This window comes from Canis aureus, chromosome 1, assembly GCF_053574225.1.
Source record: "Canis aureus isolate CA01 chromosome 1, VMU_Caureus_v.1.0, whole genome shotgun sequence".
Classification (NCBI taxonomy): domain Eukaryota; kingdom Metazoa; phylum Chordata; class Mammalia; order Carnivora; family Canidae; genus Canis; species Canis aureus.
Window position 1 is genome coordinate 99,551,534 of NC_135611.1, and position 18,494 is coordinate 99,570,027.

General features: G+C 52.9%; 2 protein-coding genes across 5 annotated transcripts in view; one reads left to right on the top strand and one right to left on the bottom strand.

The window, feature by feature from the left end:
* IPPK (inositol-pentakisphosphate 2-kinase) overlaps nucleotides 1-5,299 on the top strand; it is a 40,801-nt gene extending 35,502 nt beyond the window's left edge. Inside the window, exons 12-13 of the mRNA XM_077911082.1 lie at nucleotides 2,109-2,188; nucleotides 4,018-5,299. Of these exons, the coding sequence (XP_077767208.1) occupies nucleotides 2,109-2,188; nucleotides 4,018-4,243 (306 nt within the window). The 3' untranslated portion in view covers nucleotides 4,244-5,299. The remainder of the gene's footprint in view (nucleotides 1-2,108; nucleotides 2,189-4,017) is intronic.
* Nucleotides 5,300-5,926: 627 nt separating this feature from the next.
* CENPP (centromere protein P) overlaps nucleotides 5,927-18,494 on the bottom strand; it is a 222,945-nt gene continuing 210,377 nt past the window's right edge. For all 4 annotated transcript variants that reach the window (XM_077911155.1, XM_077911128.1, XM_077911137.1 and 1 more), the window contains 3 exons: nucleotides 7,305-7,384; nucleotides 6,497-6,588; nucleotides 5,927-6,215 (listed from right to left, as the gene is read on the bottom strand). In XM_077911155.1, coding sequence (XP_077767281.1) covers nucleotides 6,010-6,215; nucleotides 6,497-6,588; nucleotides 7,305-7,384 — 378 coding nt within the window. In that variant the 3' untranslated portion in view covers nucleotides 5,927-6,009. The remainder of the gene's footprint in view (nucleotides 6,216-6,496; nucleotides 6,589-7,304; nucleotides 7,385-18,494) is intronic.

Sequence of the window (18,494 nt, forward strand, 5' to 3'; positions counted from 1 at the left end):
TCTTGATCCTTTGAAATATGTTGTAATTTGTTTTATATATAAAGGTCAATATATTTAAAAAATGCTTCTGTGCATACTTGGAAAAAAGGTGTCTTCTCAAATTGTTGTGCAATGTTTTATATCTTCCCATTAGGTCAGAATGTGTTCAGATCTTTTATAACCTTATTTTACTGTCTGCTTCTTCCAAAAGGAAGATGTTTTGAAGTTTTACATAATAATTATGGAATTTTCTGTTAGTTATTTTGAGGCAGGCTATATTATCAGCTTCCTTAAATTTGTAATTGTTAAACCCTCTGGTAAATAAAAATTTTCATTTTCAAGTGTCATTTATAATTTTCAATGCCCTTATCTCTGTAAAGTTTCCTTTGATACCAGTGTAACTTATCTAGGTTCTTTTGGTTAATATTTGCACTGCATTATCTTTTTCTGTTTTTGTTTTTCTTGTTTTTTTGTTTTTGTTTTTTTAATATTTTATTTATTTATTCATGAGAGAGAAAGAGGCAGAGGGAAAGGTAGGCTCTGTGCAAGGAGCCTGATATGGGATTTGATCCTGGGACTTCAGGATCACGCCCTGGGCCGAAGCCAGGTGCTAAACTGCTGAGCCACCCAGGGATCCCCTCTTTTTCTGTTTTTAATATTTGTGTTTGCAATTAACCATTTATCATGGTTTGATATTTTTTTACTTGGGTTTAATTTTTACCGCCTGCTTTATTAGGTTTCTTTTCTTTCAGGTTATTGTTATTATTTTTTTATCACACCATTTCTCCTCTCTGTTGGAAGTTTCTGAGTCTCTTGCTTTTTCTCTCTTAATGGTTATCCTAACCTTTGCAGCAAGCGGTTGACCTCTAGCACCTTCACTCTGTTTTTGGACAAGAAAATTCTTAGAGTGTATTTTATTGTCCCCCTGACTTAAATCCTATTGCTGTGTATTCTCTTGTTTTAAACTCAAGGAGATGATTACCGTTTATACAGTCCATGTCCTTTTACCAACATGTTTCTCGTGTTGCTCTTGCTTGGCCCTGCACCCCAGAGCTTTTACCTCTGGGATGATGTTGTCTGAAGATACCCTTGTGTCTCCTCAGTGTAGGTCTGCTAGTGACTCAGCCTTGTGTTTGTTTTGTGATGTGTAAAAGTGATTTTGTTTTTTTAGAGTCATTCTTGAGTCTGTGGCTTGATGTCTTTACTCAGTTTTGGAAAATATTTGGCCTTATTAACATCTTCAAATTTGATTTCTGTCCGTTTCCTTCGTATTTTCCAGCTATTTTACTTAACATACTTCATTCTGGATATTTTTCCTTGGACCTATCTTCCAGTGTAGCAAGTCTCTTGAATTTTTCCTAATCTGTTAAAACTATCTCTTAAATTCTTAATATTGATTTTTATATTTTTTCAGTTCTAGAATTCACATATAGTCTATAGTCTCCAGCTCTCCTCTCATTCTTAATTTTGTCTTTTATTCTTTGACCAGAGCAGCATATCTGTCTGGTACCTATAGCAGTTGGGGACCATGTGTAGGTCTGCTGACCTGGGACTGGGATATTTTTGCACATTTTCACTCATGTCATGTGTTATACCTGCATATTTTAATTTGTGTGCCAGTCACTGTATTTTACAGTTCTTTAGAAATTATTTGTAAGGCCTGGGATAGTGTCTTCTTCCAGAGGAGATCTTGGGTTTGCTTCTGCTGGGGGCCAGGGAAGCCCTAGCAAGTCGGGGGTCCTCTCACCCCAGTTTTGGTGACTCATCTCTTTGAAGCAGGGCTGCAGGTCCTGGAAGGCTGCTAACCTGAAGACAGGGTTCACGGTTCCCCAGCTTCCTCTGGTTGTGCCGCAGTTGGGCTGGCCCTGAAGACACAGGCTTTACTCAAAGTGAAAGTCTAGCCCTTCCATTCTCCATTCTGTGTCTGACTATATTTGTAGTTTTGTGCATCTGATAAGTGAAAAATGTTTGGTATAATTTGCATTTCCTTGATTAGTAGTGAGTGAGAGCTGTTCAATCTAACAAATTCAAATGATAATGTGAAACTTCGAAAAACAAAGGGGGTTTTGCAGCTGGTTCCTGGACTGTGGTGGGGCGCGGTCCTGGTGCTGACCTCTCCGTCCCCACAGGTGCAGCAGTACCGGGTGGCCATGACTGCGAAGGACTGCTCCATCATGATTGCGCTCTCCCCTTGCCTGCAGGATGCGAGGTGAGCTGCTTCTGCTGTCCCCTCACACCTAATCGTGCACCGCGGTTTGCTTAACTGCTTGCTCTCTATACGTTTGTGATTTTTTTTTTTAAAGATTTTTTTTGAGAGCAAGCGACTATGAGAGAGGCCATGAGCCAGGGGGAGGGGGAGGAGAAGCAGACTCCCCACCAAGCAGGGAGACGACATGGGGGTGCGATCCTGAGACACTGAGATCATGACCTGAGCTGAAAGCAGATGCTTCACTGACTCAGCCACGCAGGCACCTCTATAAGCTTGCGATTCAGTTGGAAAGACATTTAGAGAGAATAACTTACAATGTCCTATTAGAGACTACTATGATTTTCTAAGAATATACTCCAAAGACTTAGCAGCAGTTTGAATCCTATGGTAGAAATTCCTCTCAAAGCCCCACGTGCCCACTGATGTGTGGAGGCCAGAGGAGCCTCCTTGGCCCTCACTTTGCCTATGGGGCAGCACGTCTGCCATCCGGCTTCCTGTTGGCAGGTCTCCTTGGATGTTAGTATTGTGTCTGGTCCCCTCCCCTTCCTTTTTTTTAGGAATTCAGGATGAACCTGATAATCTTTTTTTGCTAATTAGATGGCGTCGTCAGCAGTGATCCTCGTGGTGCCAAACCCCACACAGTGTTTGTGGAATGTTCTACATTCTTCTGACATGTGTTCCTGGGTCAGGATGACCTTATCGTTGGCTGCCAGCCACCCCTTTTTGAACTAAACATTCCCAGGGCTGCTGTTCCCTGGCAGGCACAGAGCAGAGAGGAAACACATAGGGATGTTCAGAGGGTGTGGCACACACAGAGGCTGTTCTGTTTAGTTGAGGACCCCCGTGATCCCGTGAGGAAGGGATCCGTGCCTGCCGTGCGCTGATGCGGTCACATGACAGGAGCATGCAGAGGTCACCCGCTGCCCTTCCTGAAACAGGCCTGCCCTCAGGAATGCACGGGGCTGGCCGGGGCCTGGCAGGCCCCACCAGCTGCTTGGCAGATGCGGTCAGGGCAGGGGTGGAATACAGGCCCCGGAGCCCTGTGGGGCAGCGTGGAAGAGTCCGGCGTTGGGAGTGGAGCCCTGGGCTCACGGGAGGTTGTGCTGGACACAGCGACATGTTGTGTAGCTTGAGCGCCGGTTGGGTCATGGCTGGGACCCCAGCGGCTGAGTCCGGATGCCCTCTCCCCACAAGGTGCACTTGGGAGCAGGCATGGAAAGTGAGAGCCTCGGCCTTGATTAGCTTCCTTAGAACAGGAGTGTGTTCATTTTCCCCTCCTCCCAGGCAGGAGCTTGGGAAATTCGTGGTATTTGGGATGCCTTCCAAATCTAGAAGAGTAGGAAGTGTGGGGAAACTAGGACTCCTGAGTATTTTTCTTGGGCTTATCTAAGCTTATGTATTTAACCAGTCGCCGGACGTGAGCCTCTGAGGGCTGAGTGAGATGGATACACAGCAGTTTTAGTACGGAGTTCAAAACTGGCCTCTCAGTGGTTGGTTTTAATACAAATTGTTCGTTTTTTGTTATAAGCACATGACTATTCTGATGTTTAGAAAACACAAAACTAAGCCTTAAAAACAAAACATCAAACACTGCAGATAAGATGTGAGACTAAGGCACGAAACCAGATCTCTCTCCCCAGAGGTGAGGAGCCTCAGTGAACAAATGGGCTTCTCAGCAGATGTGGGGAAAAGTGCGTGAAGGAAGTTTACTGCGGCGGGCTGGGGAAAGGCTGGGCCTGTGTGCTCCTGGTGGGCATCACAGGGCGTGAGCCCTGAGCAGGGTGGGGGTTTGGGGTCCGTGTGTCTTCAAGCTGCTCTTTCCTTTGCAGCTCCGATCAAAGGCCTGTGGTCCTTTCATCGAGATCCAGGTTTGCTTTCTCTGTGTCTGTGCTGGACCTTGACCTCAAGCCCTACGAGAGCATTCCTCACCAATACAAACTGGATGGCAAGATAGCCAACTTCTATTCAAAGACTGTACACGCCAAAGACACGGCCATGATGTCGCCCAGGTTCAAGGAGAGCGAGGACTGCACGTTAGTCCTCCATAAGGTCTAAGCGCTTCCTTCGGGGTCTCGGAGCCTCGAACACACAATGCGAGGGTTGGACGAGAGCGCTGTTCTGTTGTGCTGGGAGACCTCTGGCTGTGAACATGGTTGCTGTTTAGCCCTTGTGCAGGCGGGACTGCGTCTGGGGGACCGGGAATGGAAGGTCAGCAGACGCACCCTCCGGGATGAGGAGGTGGGGGCTCGTGCGCCGTGTCCCCACCCCTTCCTCCCCACCTGGGGCTCATGTTTAATCTCTGATGTCAAAGCCTTAAGACCCAAGGTTTGGCGCTCCTACCACCACATGCTAACGTAGAAAACTTGAATTGTCCCATACATCTTATAGTTTGGACTTGAAGGAAAACATGGATACTACTGGACCTGTCCCAGCCGAGTTACGTGGTCACTGTTTTCTGTGCGAGCCTCTGGTCAGCACAGATGTTGTGGGCGCTGTGCTGCCCACAGGCAGGTGGCTGGTGTGAACGTTGGTCCTGAGCTGTTGTGGACTCGGGGTCTCTGTGGAGGTGCCACGGCCACCGCTCTGCACAGGGTCATCGGGGAGTGGGACTCAGGTCACGGGCAGACACCACTCACATGAGCACTGAGTCTCTTTAGCTCAATGATTTTCTCTTTTACTTCAGTGGAGATGAGGTGTTCCTGCCCCAGTGTGGTCGCTGCTGCCCAGAGCGGGGGTCAAGGCGACTCCACGCCAGGCGCTCTGGGTGTGCAGGGAGCCCCGCCGGAGCCAGTGTGATGCATCCCTGCTCCCTCAAGATGAGTGACTTCTGGCTGGCACCAAGAGGGTTCTCGTTGGGGTCACCGTGGGTGTGCCCGGCTGCTATGAAAACTGTGGGGAATCTTGGCTTCGGTTTTTTATTCCATGGTAGGTTGTACAGATTATTTATATCATCGTTTTGAGGAACTAATGAAGGTTTATTGTAACATAAGATTATAATAGTGAAACCACGGGATTGTATGAAAATGCTACATGAAAAATAATATTTTGCTGATTGTAAATTTTTGTGGGGAATTTTGTGATAACTTGAGAATTATACTTGTTTGAATCAAACCAGCTCTCAGAATTTATTCAACGTTGTTCTAACATTTACATCTTCCACACTTGAAGGTTCAAAAAGGTGCCAAATGACTTGTGGCTCCTCTGTGTGCACTGGGGGGCAGGCAGCTGGTGAGATGCCCCCACAAGGACATGGGAGGATGGAAGCATCTGTGTTGCTGGTGTGTGTGAGGTGGGCTTGCCTGGGGTGCTGCCCTGGGGTGTGGTGGGGGAAGGCCCTTCGATGCAGAGGCTTCGTATGAGGGGACAAGGCTGCATTACTGCATTTTTTAAGCTGATTACTCCACTTCTATGTGAAGACCACAAAGAAAGAGTGGGGGGCAGAGCAGGGTGGCAAGGTGGGTGGTGTGTTGCCCTGGTGTCTGGAATGTCTAAGGACTGTGGCCCCTGCGTGGCAAGGGGAGGGCCAACCCTCAGGACGCCTCCACCCTCAGACTTGGTGAGAGGGGACCAGCTGCTCCCCCAGATCCAAGGATGGACACTTCTGTACTTTCTGAAAAGTTAAGCTTTTATTTTTTTTTTCGTAATCTATACCAACGTGGGGCTCACCTCACGACCCCAAGATCAAGAGTTGCATGCACCCCCAACCAAGCCTGCCAGGCATATGATCCATGTCTGGCATTTTGTTTTCAAATAGTCATGTTTATTTTTCCACATCCCGTCAGCTTATATATCATGTGCCGAAACTGCACAGACACTGTGTCCTAAAGGCGTGGTTTTTCTCTGGAAGCCGGTAACTCTTTATGTGGAATGAAATCACACACCTGCGTGTTTGCCGGAAACTGGTTGTCTGCTGGGCACAGAGATGTTATCAGGCTTTCTAGAGCAGCTTCGATGCCCAGCACACCCAGCAGGGTTCTGAAGCGGAGGGGCGCAGTCTCCAGGATGTGGTGCTGGTCTAGCTCCAGGGCTGCAGGGAGAACATGTGGCTGAGACGCTCCGCCAAGGCTTCCCCCAACGCCTCCACCCCTTGACAACTGTCATGACTGTGAGCCAGGCATGGACCAGGCACGGACTTGCACGCCAGGGCTGGGAACTGTCCCTTCTCACCTCTACTTTCAATTACTGGTAAATGGATGTAAACTGTACACAGAGATTTCCAACTTTTGATTCTTGCCATGAAAACCAGATGCCAGAAGCAGGCGTCAGTTGGGCACATAAGTCCTCAGCACTTCCCCTGTGGGCCCCTACCTTGCTGTGGCACTTTGGGGAGAAGATCCAGCTTCGGAAAAACCTTCCCTTCTTCCTCCATGTGCATCCTCCAAACGACGACCAGCTCGAACCTGGAAGATGTGAAATCCATCCCTAAGTGCTGTTTGGAATCTGTGAAGTGTCAACAATGTGGCACTGTCACCCTCCCCGAGCAGGTGCCCCTGCATACATCTGCCCACCAACAAAGAGGGAACAGACCCCAAGACCCAGCAGAATGCTGTTCCGTCCATGATGTAGAGCAACAGGGATGTGTGCTGCTCTGAGAAGCAGCAGCGACAGGAAGTCGAGCTGCTACCCCCAGGCTCCTGCTGCCAGCACAGGGCCCATGGACTCAGGGGTCAGAACCCAAATGCCCAAGACCTGGAGGCGGCAGGAATACACTGCTAACGGAGCAGAAGCACCGAGGCCGAAGTGCACACAGCTACCCGAGCCCACAGGAGCTCGCTCTGGGGTGATGCTGACGGACGCAGGACGTCCAAGAAGCCCGCAGTTATGGAGCCATTTTAAGGTCTGAAAACAAAACGTGTAGGCTGTGCACATGCCTCAGGTGCGTGGGGGGCGGGGTCCCCACATGCACACACGGGCCCCAGGGGTCCTCTCTGCCTTTCCCGCAGCCAGCCAGTGAGGACAGAGCCTGGTCTGCAGAGGGCCTAGCACCACAGCTGCGGCTGCACTGCCCTCGCCCTCATAGTTCTGTTGTCTCCAGGTCACCTGACACTCGCATTCTACCACTTGGACCCCTCATCTGGGTGCTGGGGAGGCTGCCCTGTGGGGCGTCCACACTCACCCTGGCTGGCAGGCGCTCCGGACCCCCATGCAGCTGGACGCGGCCCCCTCTGGGAGGTGCACGACTTCCGGGTACTTGTCCTGGGGGAGATGAGGCAGGAATGGGGCACTCAAGCGGCGTCCATCCACGCGTGTTGCAGTGCCCTGGCTGAGGCCTGCTGCGGGACTGTCCTGGTCCCCACACCATGCAGGCTCCACGCCACACAAGCCCCACGGTGCAGACGGCACATCCTCATGAGGGACAAGGAGGCAGGATTTCCCTGGAGTAGTGCGTCTAGGGCCAGCTAGGGCTGGGCCAGGGCGTGTGACTGGATCTCTCCCAGGCATGTTCCCGTGCACCCACCCCTGGCTCCAAGGAGTGACACCTGGTCCCTTGTCTCTGTTCCGTCAGTTCCCGGATATCTGCAGGGGACCCTGAACAACACGGGACTCCCGCCTCCTTTCCATGCATCCGGACATACTGTCCACATGCTGGCACGCGGACCCTCCATAAACTCTGCTCTCAATTCCACTCCCTCGAGTTTGACATCTGTCGCACTGTCAGGGCCCCTCTGCTGGTCCCCACAGGTGACCCCATCCTCCGACCCGGCCGACCCATTCCAGATCCTTCCACATCTGCATGGCCCCCACATGCTCTTCCCCGCAGGTCAGCAGATTAGGGAACAGCATCCTCCCCAGGCCCCTCTATGGTCCTGCTCCTTGGAGACCTGGGTGACCTGCACCCCTCGTTCTCTGCAGCTTCAGCACTTGGCCTGACTAGCCCCTCACGCAGAAGCGCCCGGGCAGGCCCCTGCCACCATGACCTCCCACCCTGCCCATCTGAGCGGGGGGTGGGCGCCACAGTGACCTTGTGTCAGTCTCCCCCAGAAGTGTGCCCACCACTCTGCTAACGGGATCTCAACAGCTGTGCCAAGTCCGCTTCATGAGACCACATGCCATCCTAGAGTCTAAGGTTTTCTGAGAAGGAAAGAAAGTGGAATTTCATAGATTTCTAGGCTTGCGACTATAAGGCAGGCTCAGCTTTCCCCTCTGCCTAATATTCTAGAAAAGCCACAGGGGCATGGGGAGCTCCACTCTCCCAGAACCAGCACCTGAGCATGGCCTGTGGCAGAGGGCCCGTGGGCTCCCAGGCTGCATGGGGGACGTCTTCTTTCCCTCCGTCCACTGGGCGACCTGAGGTCAGATGTGAGCCTGCCCTCGCTCCCTGGATCCTCATGGGACAGAGTGGCCAGGCTGGTGGGGTGGATGGCAGAACCGAAGCTTCAGACTGCTAAGGACACACGTGCTGCGTGTGCAGAACGAGGTCTTGTGGGGACAAAGATGTGGCATAGCCTCTCCAGGAGCAGCCTGTGGAGCCAGAGCTCCCAGACCCACATGTGAAAGATGCCGACGGAGCAAGAACACGTCCAAACACCAGGCCATTCTGACCAAACCCTGGGCTCGGCCTGGTTTAAACTTACAGTTTCTAATTTCAGTAAAACTGCGTATGAGAAAATATATACCTACGTGTTTTAAGTGAAAGTGCTGGTTGATTTGTAGACCTCAAGCTCTTCTAAATTAGTAACAGCTGCAGGAGGGACACCCGGAGGATACTCAAGCACCGCAGGGCCGGGGCCCAGGGGCAAGGCCACCTCACCAGCAGGAGGCGGCAGTGTTCACTAAGCCTGCCTCCCTCCCTCTCGCTTATAAAATAAAAATAAAATAATCAGTAGAAATGCTGACACAAGGAGGAGGTCAGGCACTTGGTGTTTGTGCAGAGTGCATGGGGCTGCGTGCGGCCGGGGGCAAGCTCCCTCTCACCTACACACTGGCCTCTTACGCTTGCCTGGTGACCTCAGGCGCTTGGGGCAGAAGCACACATGTGAAGGAAGTGGCGTGGGACAGACCCCAGGCGGCCAGTGGTGCCCAGAGATGGGTCTCGTGAACCCTGGTACGCGGCTGCTGCAGCTCTGAGGCCAACGAGTGCACTTCAGCAGCGACTTCGGGCCACGTGTGTTACTGTGTGATGGGAGTTGTGCTTTCCTGGTGGTGAGAAGGCCAGGAAGAGGCTTTGCGATGTGGGTGCTCTGCACACGGGGCATCAGTCTTCATTCTAAGTGGGGATTCGACATGGGTATCTTTTCGGATGTTTGCCCCATGCCTGGGGGTCTGTGCCAGCCGGTGGCGGCTGCAGGGATGCTGGTTTGGGGTCAGACCCTTCCAAGCTCGAGACTTGCTGTGCAGTTGAAGTGGTGGCTGGTCCTAAGGGAACAGAGTCTTCAGGAGCAGACTGGAGAGGCCCAGCCTCATGCGCTGAGCCCAGAGGGGAAGGCGGGAAGGCGCAGGGCACCCTGCCTGCCTCCCCCTTACACATGAAGCTGAGATGCACCCGAGTGTCCACACACACGGAAGCCCCGAGCCGACACCTGCCGTGTGCCCCAGGCGCTGACCCGTGTGACCAGCCTCTCCTGTGCATGTTTTCAGGGCATGTGCCCACCGTGTGGGTGCCAGTGCCCTTCTTGCTGCCCGGTAACACCCCCTGTGGATGGCTGAGCTCTGGCTCCTGGAGATGATGCTGCTGTGGGTGCCGTGGGCACCTGTGTTCTACCTCGTAGTTATGCACTGGAGGGGTGGCCGCTGAGCCGTGTGGGGCTCCACCCCCTCGTTTGTAGGATTCTATGGGCAGCGCTGGACCGTCCTTATTGCTCATGTCCTTGCTGATGGGTTTAAACAGCGCCGCCCTCCTGGTGGGAGATCACCGTGGGTCTGCTGGTCGCTGGTTGTCAGGGATGGACATGATTGCTGAGCCTCCTCACATGGGCTCCCTGGTCATCCTCGCCTTCTCTGGGGAGATGTGTGTTCAGATCCTTTGCCTAATTTTCAAACTGGGCTATTTTTATTATTGATTATAATAGCTTTTTTTTTAAAGATTTTTTTTTTATTTATTCATGAGAGACACAAAGAGAAGGCAGAGACATAGGGAGAAGCAGGTGCCCCATGGGGAGCCCGACGTGGAACTCGATCCCAGAACTCTGGGATCACGCCCTGAGCCAAAGACAGATGCTCAACCACTGAGCCACCCAGGAGTCCCTATAGTAGCTTTTTATATAGTCTGGATACAAAGCACCTGTCAGACTGTGGATTTCTCCCATTGTGTGGACTGTCTTTTCATGTCCTTACTGGTGTCACCTGCATAAAGTTTTCAATGTTGACGAAGTCCAATTTATCTATTGTCTTCTTGTGCTTCTGGTGCCACAGCTAAGAAACCACTGCTGAGCCCAAGTCACAGAGATTGACACTTGTTTTTTTTCTAAGAGTTTTTATATTTTCAGCTTTTAAAATTATTTCTTTGCTCCATGTTTACCTCTCTGTAGCTGGTGAGAGGCAGGCCACAGGCCACGTTCATTCTCCAAACTGTGACTGTCCAGCTGTCTCCATATTAGTTGTGGAAAAGACTGTTCCTTCCCCATTTAATTGGTTCTGGTTATGTGTTAGTAACATCTTGTATTTGAAAATGGCTGGTCCAGAAATGTGTGAGGTTTCACCAAAGGACGAAACAGCCCAGACTTTCCAACAGATGGTGCTAGGATGACTGAATGTATTTATGTAGAAAAATGAGCCTCCATGCTTCTCTCATACACAAATGGATCACAGATCTGAATGTAAGAGTGAAAACCATAAAACTTATGAAAAATTTAAAAATCCTTATAGTTCTGGGGGATCCCTGGGTGGCTCAGCGGTTTAGCGCCTGCCTTTGGCCCAGGGCGCGATCCCGGAGTCCCGGGATAGAGTCCCGCATCAGGCTCCCGGCATGGAGCCTGCTTCTCCCTCCTCATGTGTCTCTGCCTCTCTCTCCTCTCTCCATAACTATCATGAATTTAAAAAAAAAAAAAAAAATCCTTGTAGTTCTGGGTTAAAGATTTCTCAGATACAAAACCAGGATCCGTAAAAGAAAAATAAATTGGTAACTGATATATTAGCTTCATCAGAATTAGAAATTATCAAAAAAAAAAAAAAAGAAATTATCAGCCTCGGGCTACGCGGAAAGGCCACTAAAAACTCATTAACAAGACAACCCAAAGCATGTAATGGTGGACGGATTTAAAGATACCTCACCGAAGAAGAGATGTGGCAGGATAATGGAGGTATTGGTGCTCACTGGGGAAACGCAAATGACATCCAGCGAGATAGCCACCCTGGTGGGTGCGTGGTGCTAACAAGAGAAAGACTAAAATACCAAGTTTAGGGAAAGATGTGTGGTAAGCTCAGCATCAACCGTTGCTGGTGGGAACCGTGGGTCTGGTGGCTTAAGGGTTAGATACCTAGCATGTACCGCATGATCAGCCTGAGTATTCTCCTGAGAGAACCCAAGACGTGCCCAGAGAACTGTATGCAACTGTTCACTCATCAGGGCCCCAACCCAGAAACGAGGCCGGTCCCCACCGCAGGTGTGCAGACCACCCGGGCCATCTGCACAGGGACGTCCAGCAGCGTCACCCACACAGGAGCATGGACACGAGCCTGCAGGGGGAACAGAGGTCCTGGGGAGTGGGGTATGGGCTACAAAGGCATCTGTCAGGACTCAGCAAGCCAGCGAAGCGAGTGCATATTATCCTATGAGAACAAGACTGTTTCCACAGGAAGTTCCTCCAGTGTTGGGGCTGGGGCAGCTATGCCCTCTCAGCTCAGGGCGCTCTCCCTGAGGGCCTGCTTGGCACCGTGCTGGGTGCAGGGACCCTGTGGTGAGGGCCAAGCAAGTGGCCCTGGGGTTCAGGCCCGAATGAGGGGAGGTGGGGGCACCCAGAGCCAGTGGGCTTGGGCCAGCACAGACTCCCTGAAAGATGTGCCAGGGCTGCTGTGTGGTGGGTGGGCAGGCAGGCCTGGGGACTTGTGCCGGCTCTGGTCAGGGAGGACAGCCCCACGGGCCCAAGGAAGGAGAGAGACAGAATGAGGCCTCCCCAGGAGCAGGGAGGGGGTGCCAGGGCAACTGTGCCCACGGATGGGCCCGCCGGCATGCCCTCCTGGGGAAGGAGCTTGGGGGGACCGGCCAGGGGGATGCACAATGAGACCCTGACAAGCATGGGATCCCTGGGCCCCCTTCCTTCGGGGGATCCCCGGCACCAGCTCACCTACGGTCTCCCCACTCCTGACGGCACCAGGTGCCTTTGCCCGGAAAGAAGGCTCAGGCAGGAGAGTGCATATGTTCCCATCATAGGATGACGCTGAGCATTCTCTGGGTGACATGCTGGCCACGGGATCCATTCTCTTGGCCGGGGTGAGGGGGTGTCTCAGATGGTGGCGGCTTGCTCAGAGGACAGAGGGCCACTGGGGCAGTTCTGGGGAGGAGACCCATCACAGCACCAGCGCCTGGGACAATGGCCCAGGCCCCTGCACCCAGGCCCCAGTGTACAGCGGGTATGCCGAGCCTGCGCCCCAAGCTCCATGGCAGGAGGCCTCCTCTCACATGTTCCCGTTACGGACATGATGGGAAGACCAGCAGACTAGACTCTGTCGTGCAAGAAAACAGCCAGGAGGGGAGTCCATGCTGCCCAGCTTTCCTGGCTGTGCTCCTAGAAACATCCCTGCTGTCTGTGCCGGGGATCTGGGGTGAGCCCCCAGCCCCCATGGGTCCCTGCCCACCCTCAGATGCAGGCTCCCAGCCCCACACCCAGGAACCGCCCCAGAAACCAACTGGGAAATGCTGAGCAGCTCTGGCCAACTGCTGGCCGGGCACAGGGAACATGTGTTAGTAACACCACCAGCTGACCTGCTCCCGGCCCCCGGCGTCTGCAGGTGGTGTCTGGCCCCAGCCCATCCAGAGCTGCCCTCCCCCATCCTCTGTCTTGCTCTGGGGCTCTTGGCAGGGACCGGGAATCCCAGGGACCCAGCCCGTCAGAAGTGAGGACATGGGGGTTTTCCGACAGAAAGTCCCCGTGAAGGGTCCCTGGCTGTCAGGAAGGGCTGCACATCCATGTCAAGTCTGTAGCAGCCAGTTCCCACACTGTTTACATTTGTAAATGGGGAAAAAAAATCAAAAGCAGATTTGGTGCTTTTGGTGAAAATGATACAAAATTCAAACCCAAGTGGCCATGATGAGGTCCCGGAGGCGCAGGTGCACCCTCTGTCTGGTGGGTGCACACCTCCCCCCCCCCCCCCGCCCCGACACTGAGCACAGGAGTTGGGAGGGAACTGTGCCACAATCACCTGTGTGACGCCATCTCCTCTTGGGAAGCGACCCTGGGGACGACTGTTGAACCCAGTGACCGGGGAGCATCTGTGCCACAGGGGCCTCAGCACCTCTGTTCCTGAGGGCCCAGGATGCCACCTGCTCCGCTTTCTTCCTTTTGACTCACTGTCCCCAAGCCCCTCCTCATCCCCAGGCCTCCAGCAGAGGTGCGAGCCCTGTCTGTGCTGCTGTGTCGGTTGCAGGACAGTCTTGAGACCTTCACAGGGCAGCCTTCTAGCCTAAATTCCTGGGTCCCATAACCATGTTTCTTTCTATTTCCCTATAGTTTCTGCTACATTTTTTGTATTTCATTTTACTTGTATTAAGCTAAAAAAAATTTCTCAAAAACCCCTCAGTTGCACATTTACAGTTGCCTGTTTCAGTTTTATTTATCCTGGGTCTGACCTTGCATCCGCAGGGCTTCTGCCCAGACAACAGCGTGTTGTGCACGGCCCAGCCCAGGGGCGTTGTAGAGCCCGTTCAGTCCGTGAGGTGGAGAGTGCTGTTCTCCTGTCAACAGCCCACCGGCCCCCCAGAAAGTCCAGATGCACAGTGTCCCCTGCACAATCCCCTGGTTCTGAGAGCAGCTCCCAGGGGCGGGGGCCCAGCGCACCGGGGACACGCCATCCGTATCACCCACCCCCTGTCCATCCAGCTCAGGGTGAGGAGGGCCCGTCTGTCCCACAGGCCTCCAAACCTGTCCATGCCCCCTCTCCACAGCAAGCAGCACTTTTAGGAAACCAAGCCGTTGCCAGCATGAGAGGTGACAGCATGAGGTGTGGCCACAAGCACCTCATCCGGGAAACATCAATGGGAGGAGGAGCAGAAGGCTACGGGATGCATAGGGAGAACCATCTACAAACACTGTTCTCCCCCATTTGAGAAACCAGCTGGGGAGCGTGTGGTGGTCCGTGCGCAGCAATGCGTTGGGGTGTGAGGCCAGAGCCCTCGCCCGGCCGGCGTGGACGGAGCCCCTGCGAGCGCGCGGCCCCTCCTCGAGCAGTCATCACAAAGGCGAGCCACACTAGTTTCTTTTAAAATCATCAGAAATGGTCATTAAGAAGCTGAATACACATGTGTAAATGGAAACATGCTAGAAACTAATCTTTAGAGGTAATTTCACAAGTTTCCCTTCGTGTAAGTGTGAATATGCAATCGTGCTTGCAAAAGAACAACATGCACGTGGATAACGGAAGTAACAATCTAAATATTCACAGGTGATTTCATCATCACTAAGGTGTGAACTCTCGTTATCTCATAAATGTCACAGGAACATTGCCCAAAACATCGATACTGGCTTGATAGTTACGAGGGTCTCATTTAATTTTTTTCCTCACTTTGACTTTTTAAGGTCTTAAGTTTATCTGACAAAAATACAAATCTCACACAAACGGCCACACACAATTCACCTTTACCCGAGGGCCTCATGTCCCCAATGTGCATGCACCACGCGGGCCTCACGCCGGCCTCACACCTGCCGCGCGCCGCAACCAGCAGAGCGCACATTCCAATGAGCCTGACAGGCATTCAGGAGGAAATCCTGACAGTCACTCCACATGACACAATAAACTGATTCAAACTTCAGGCTGTCAGGTCCCAACCTGAGCTTGTGAACGTTCCACCACAGAGCAGATCCTAAGTTTAAACAGTCATAACACAGGGGACCCTGTTATTACAATCAGCTGGTACCGGGGTTCATGCTGGCAACACGACCCTGACAGCAGCCACACAAACGTCTACTGGGAAACACGAGCGTCCTTCAAGGCTGCTCACATGCTCCACAGCACAGGCCAGGTGAGGACATGGCCCGGCTCCCAACCCCATGGGGAATGTGTGTCTTCCCGTCTCTTACTGAATGTGCTGTTTTCCTGGCATTCCTTTCTTCCTCAGACGACCCTCTGTCGCTGTGGGGCCACCTTCCCCTTGCACAGGCTCCACAGGACAGACTCAGCCTTTCTGTGGTGGGGCCTCTGTGTCCTGTCTTCATGGGGTGCCCCCACTCTGCCTGCTGCCTCCTCTATGCATGCCTGCCCCTGTGCGTCCTCTGCGGCCATTCCAGGAGTGCTGGGCAGGCCCAGGGAAGGCCATGTGTTTCCATCCTTGACGTCTGAGGCCTCTCATAGTTAACGATGTTTTTTTAAACATTTATTTATTCATGAGAGACACAGAGAGGCAGAGACACAGGCAGAGCGAGAAGCAGGCTCCCTGCAGGGAGCCTGATGTGGGACTCAATCCTAGGACCTGGGAATCACGACCTGAGCTGAAGGCAGACACTCCACGGCTGAGCCTTCCAGGGCTCCCACGGTATTTTTAATTAAACTTGATGATTAGTTTGGATATAGAATTTAAGAGTAACTTTATTAATATCTTATTTACTTATTGGGGGGGTGCAGAGAGAGAAAGAGACTCCATCCCAGGACCTGGGTCACAACCTGAGCCGAAATCAAGAGCTGGGTGCCCACCTGCCTGAGCCCCGCAGGCAGCCCTGGGGTGACATATGTAGATTTATTTTACACACAGAGCTGATGACAATGGACTGGGTGGGCCTGTCCCTCCTGTGTGCAGGATGGCCCAAGTAGCCCAAGTTCTGTGTCATCTCTACATGTTGAATTGCAGGATCCCTTCATGAGGCGGGGTTTACAATGACGCCCATTTGAAGAATAAGAAAAACATGCCTCAGAGACACACATGCAGAGCCCCTAGGGCAGCCAAGCTGAGCCGGGCTCCTGACCACAGGTGACCCCGAAGTCCAGCTCAAGGCTGCACGCCGACTTGGGACAGTCCTGCCGCAGGCCTCTGTGCAGAGGATCTTCCAAGATCCTCTACCAAATTAAAACAACAAATAAACCTTACTTTGAGGACAGTGTCAGATAGACAGGAATGGGGTCGACGGGGTGCAGTTCCCACAGGATTTCCATCCAACGTGAGGCGGCACGTTTGCCAGGACTACGAACCCGTATCGACACATCCCTTTCATAACTGGCACCTATACTTGGTCCAGTTTCCTCAGTTTTTACTTACCATCCTTTTCCAGCCTCAGGACTCCCAGCCTGGATCCCACGGGGCAGCTGAGATGAGGGGGAGAGGGAGGAAAACCCAACAGGGCAGCCGCCGTCCTGCAAGGTTCACACGGGGCTCCCATCTGTCACTCCAAGGGGGAAGCACAGTTGCTCTTTGGTCCTAGAACAAGGTCCACAGGCCCCGTGGCTGACCCAGCAGCACTGTCACCGCCGGACTGGGTAGGGTGGGGGGAAGCCGTGTGGCCTTGGGCTTGACCAGAGACTCAGAACACGTGAGAACACGGAAAACACTTGGACCTATTGGTGTCTCTTCAGACCAAGAATGCGTGCTGATCCCTATTTTCATCACGGAGTTTCTCTTGGGGAAATGAGGGCAGAGGATTTTCCTTCTTGTCCTGAATTGCTTTCTCCTGCTCAAGCAGCTCCTGTAAACATGCTTCACGTTCCTGCATGCTTACATGATGACCTGGCCTGACCCACGTGGGGGCGGCTGTGGGCTGCCGACCTGCCCATTCAGGAGATCATCCTCACAGACTATGAGCTCCTCACAAACGGCCGATGACCAACCTGCACCAACTAACAGGTGGACCGAGCCTTTGCCCGCAGGGCCCCTCGGCTAAAGGGAGACTAGGGGGTCACAAGCAGCTCCTCCAGGCTGTGCAAGGTTGCATGCTGCCCTGGCAGGTGCCTGTGGGGGCTCATCCTCCACCTCGGTGCGACCCCACGCTTGGGTGACCCTTTCGGACCGTTTGAGCCATTCCAGCCCATATTGCTCCCGGAGCCACTCACTCCCTTTCTGCTCAGCCTGTGTGAGTTAGGTTTCTGTCCCAATCCTCGGTCACCTGTGTTAAGAGAGTTCTAGGGATCCCTGGGTGGCGCAGCGGTTTGGTGCCTGCCTTTGGCCCAGGGCGCGATCCTGGAGACCCGGGATCGAATCCCACATCAGGCTCCCGGTGCATGGAGCCTGCTTCTCCCTCTGCCTATGTCTCTGCCTCTCTCTCTTTCTCTCTCTGTGACTATCATAAATAAAAAAAAAAAAAAAAAAAAAAAGAGAGAGTTCTAATAAAAACCCTGGACACTCTGCTAAACTGTGGCTATGTCCTGATAAAGGACAGTTCATTTCCTGAACACCAGGGAGATGCAGCAAAAACCGTGCTGGGACGTCACAATACACCTGGATGGCTGCAAACAAGTGACAAGGCAGGTCTGGACATGGTATGATGATAGCCCTCCCATGTTGCAGGCAATGCCCCTGAAGCTGAATGTGTCTCCCCAGAGCTTTGCAGTCCCACCCAAACTAAGTCTGTACCCGCGTCACCGGGAGACATGTGGGAAGCAGTGCTATTTACAAATGCCAGAACCCGGGAGGCCCCAGAACAGAGTCCTGGGTGAATACACTGTGGCTCACTCGCAGAACAGAAGGCCACGCTCCACGTGGAGAGATGCCCAGACACAGCACAGTCACGCTCCGTGGTGGCGGGGTGGCAGGCTTTGGCCCTGCGGGGAGGGGGTTTGGGGGCTGCTCGCGCTCTGCTTCCCCATCCGGCTGGTGGCCCTGCAGGTTCATTCTGTGAACAATTATCCAACAGCACGTTTACAATGTGTGCCCTTGTATTTCTATCAAAGTAAAACCAAGGAAGAGAGCATCCCTGAGCGCGTGACGCTTCGCTCTAGCAGAGAAGGCAGACAGAGGGGCCCCCCTGTGCTACCACAACCTCGGTAAAGGACGCATCGTCCCTCCTTCATCCGGAGGTCCACTCAGTGGTCTGGGTCTTCTCGGCACTCATGTGTGCCCGGAGGAGCAGTGACCCTACACGCAGTCAGTCCTTACACGGATACTCCAGGGCTTGGTGCCAAGAACTGATCCTCCTGCAGGACGAGCACCTGGAAGCCTCTCTTGGGACAGAGGTCCCTGAGTTACTGTTTTGGGGGCTTTCGAGCCTTTTCCTGGCTCATGACTGATCAC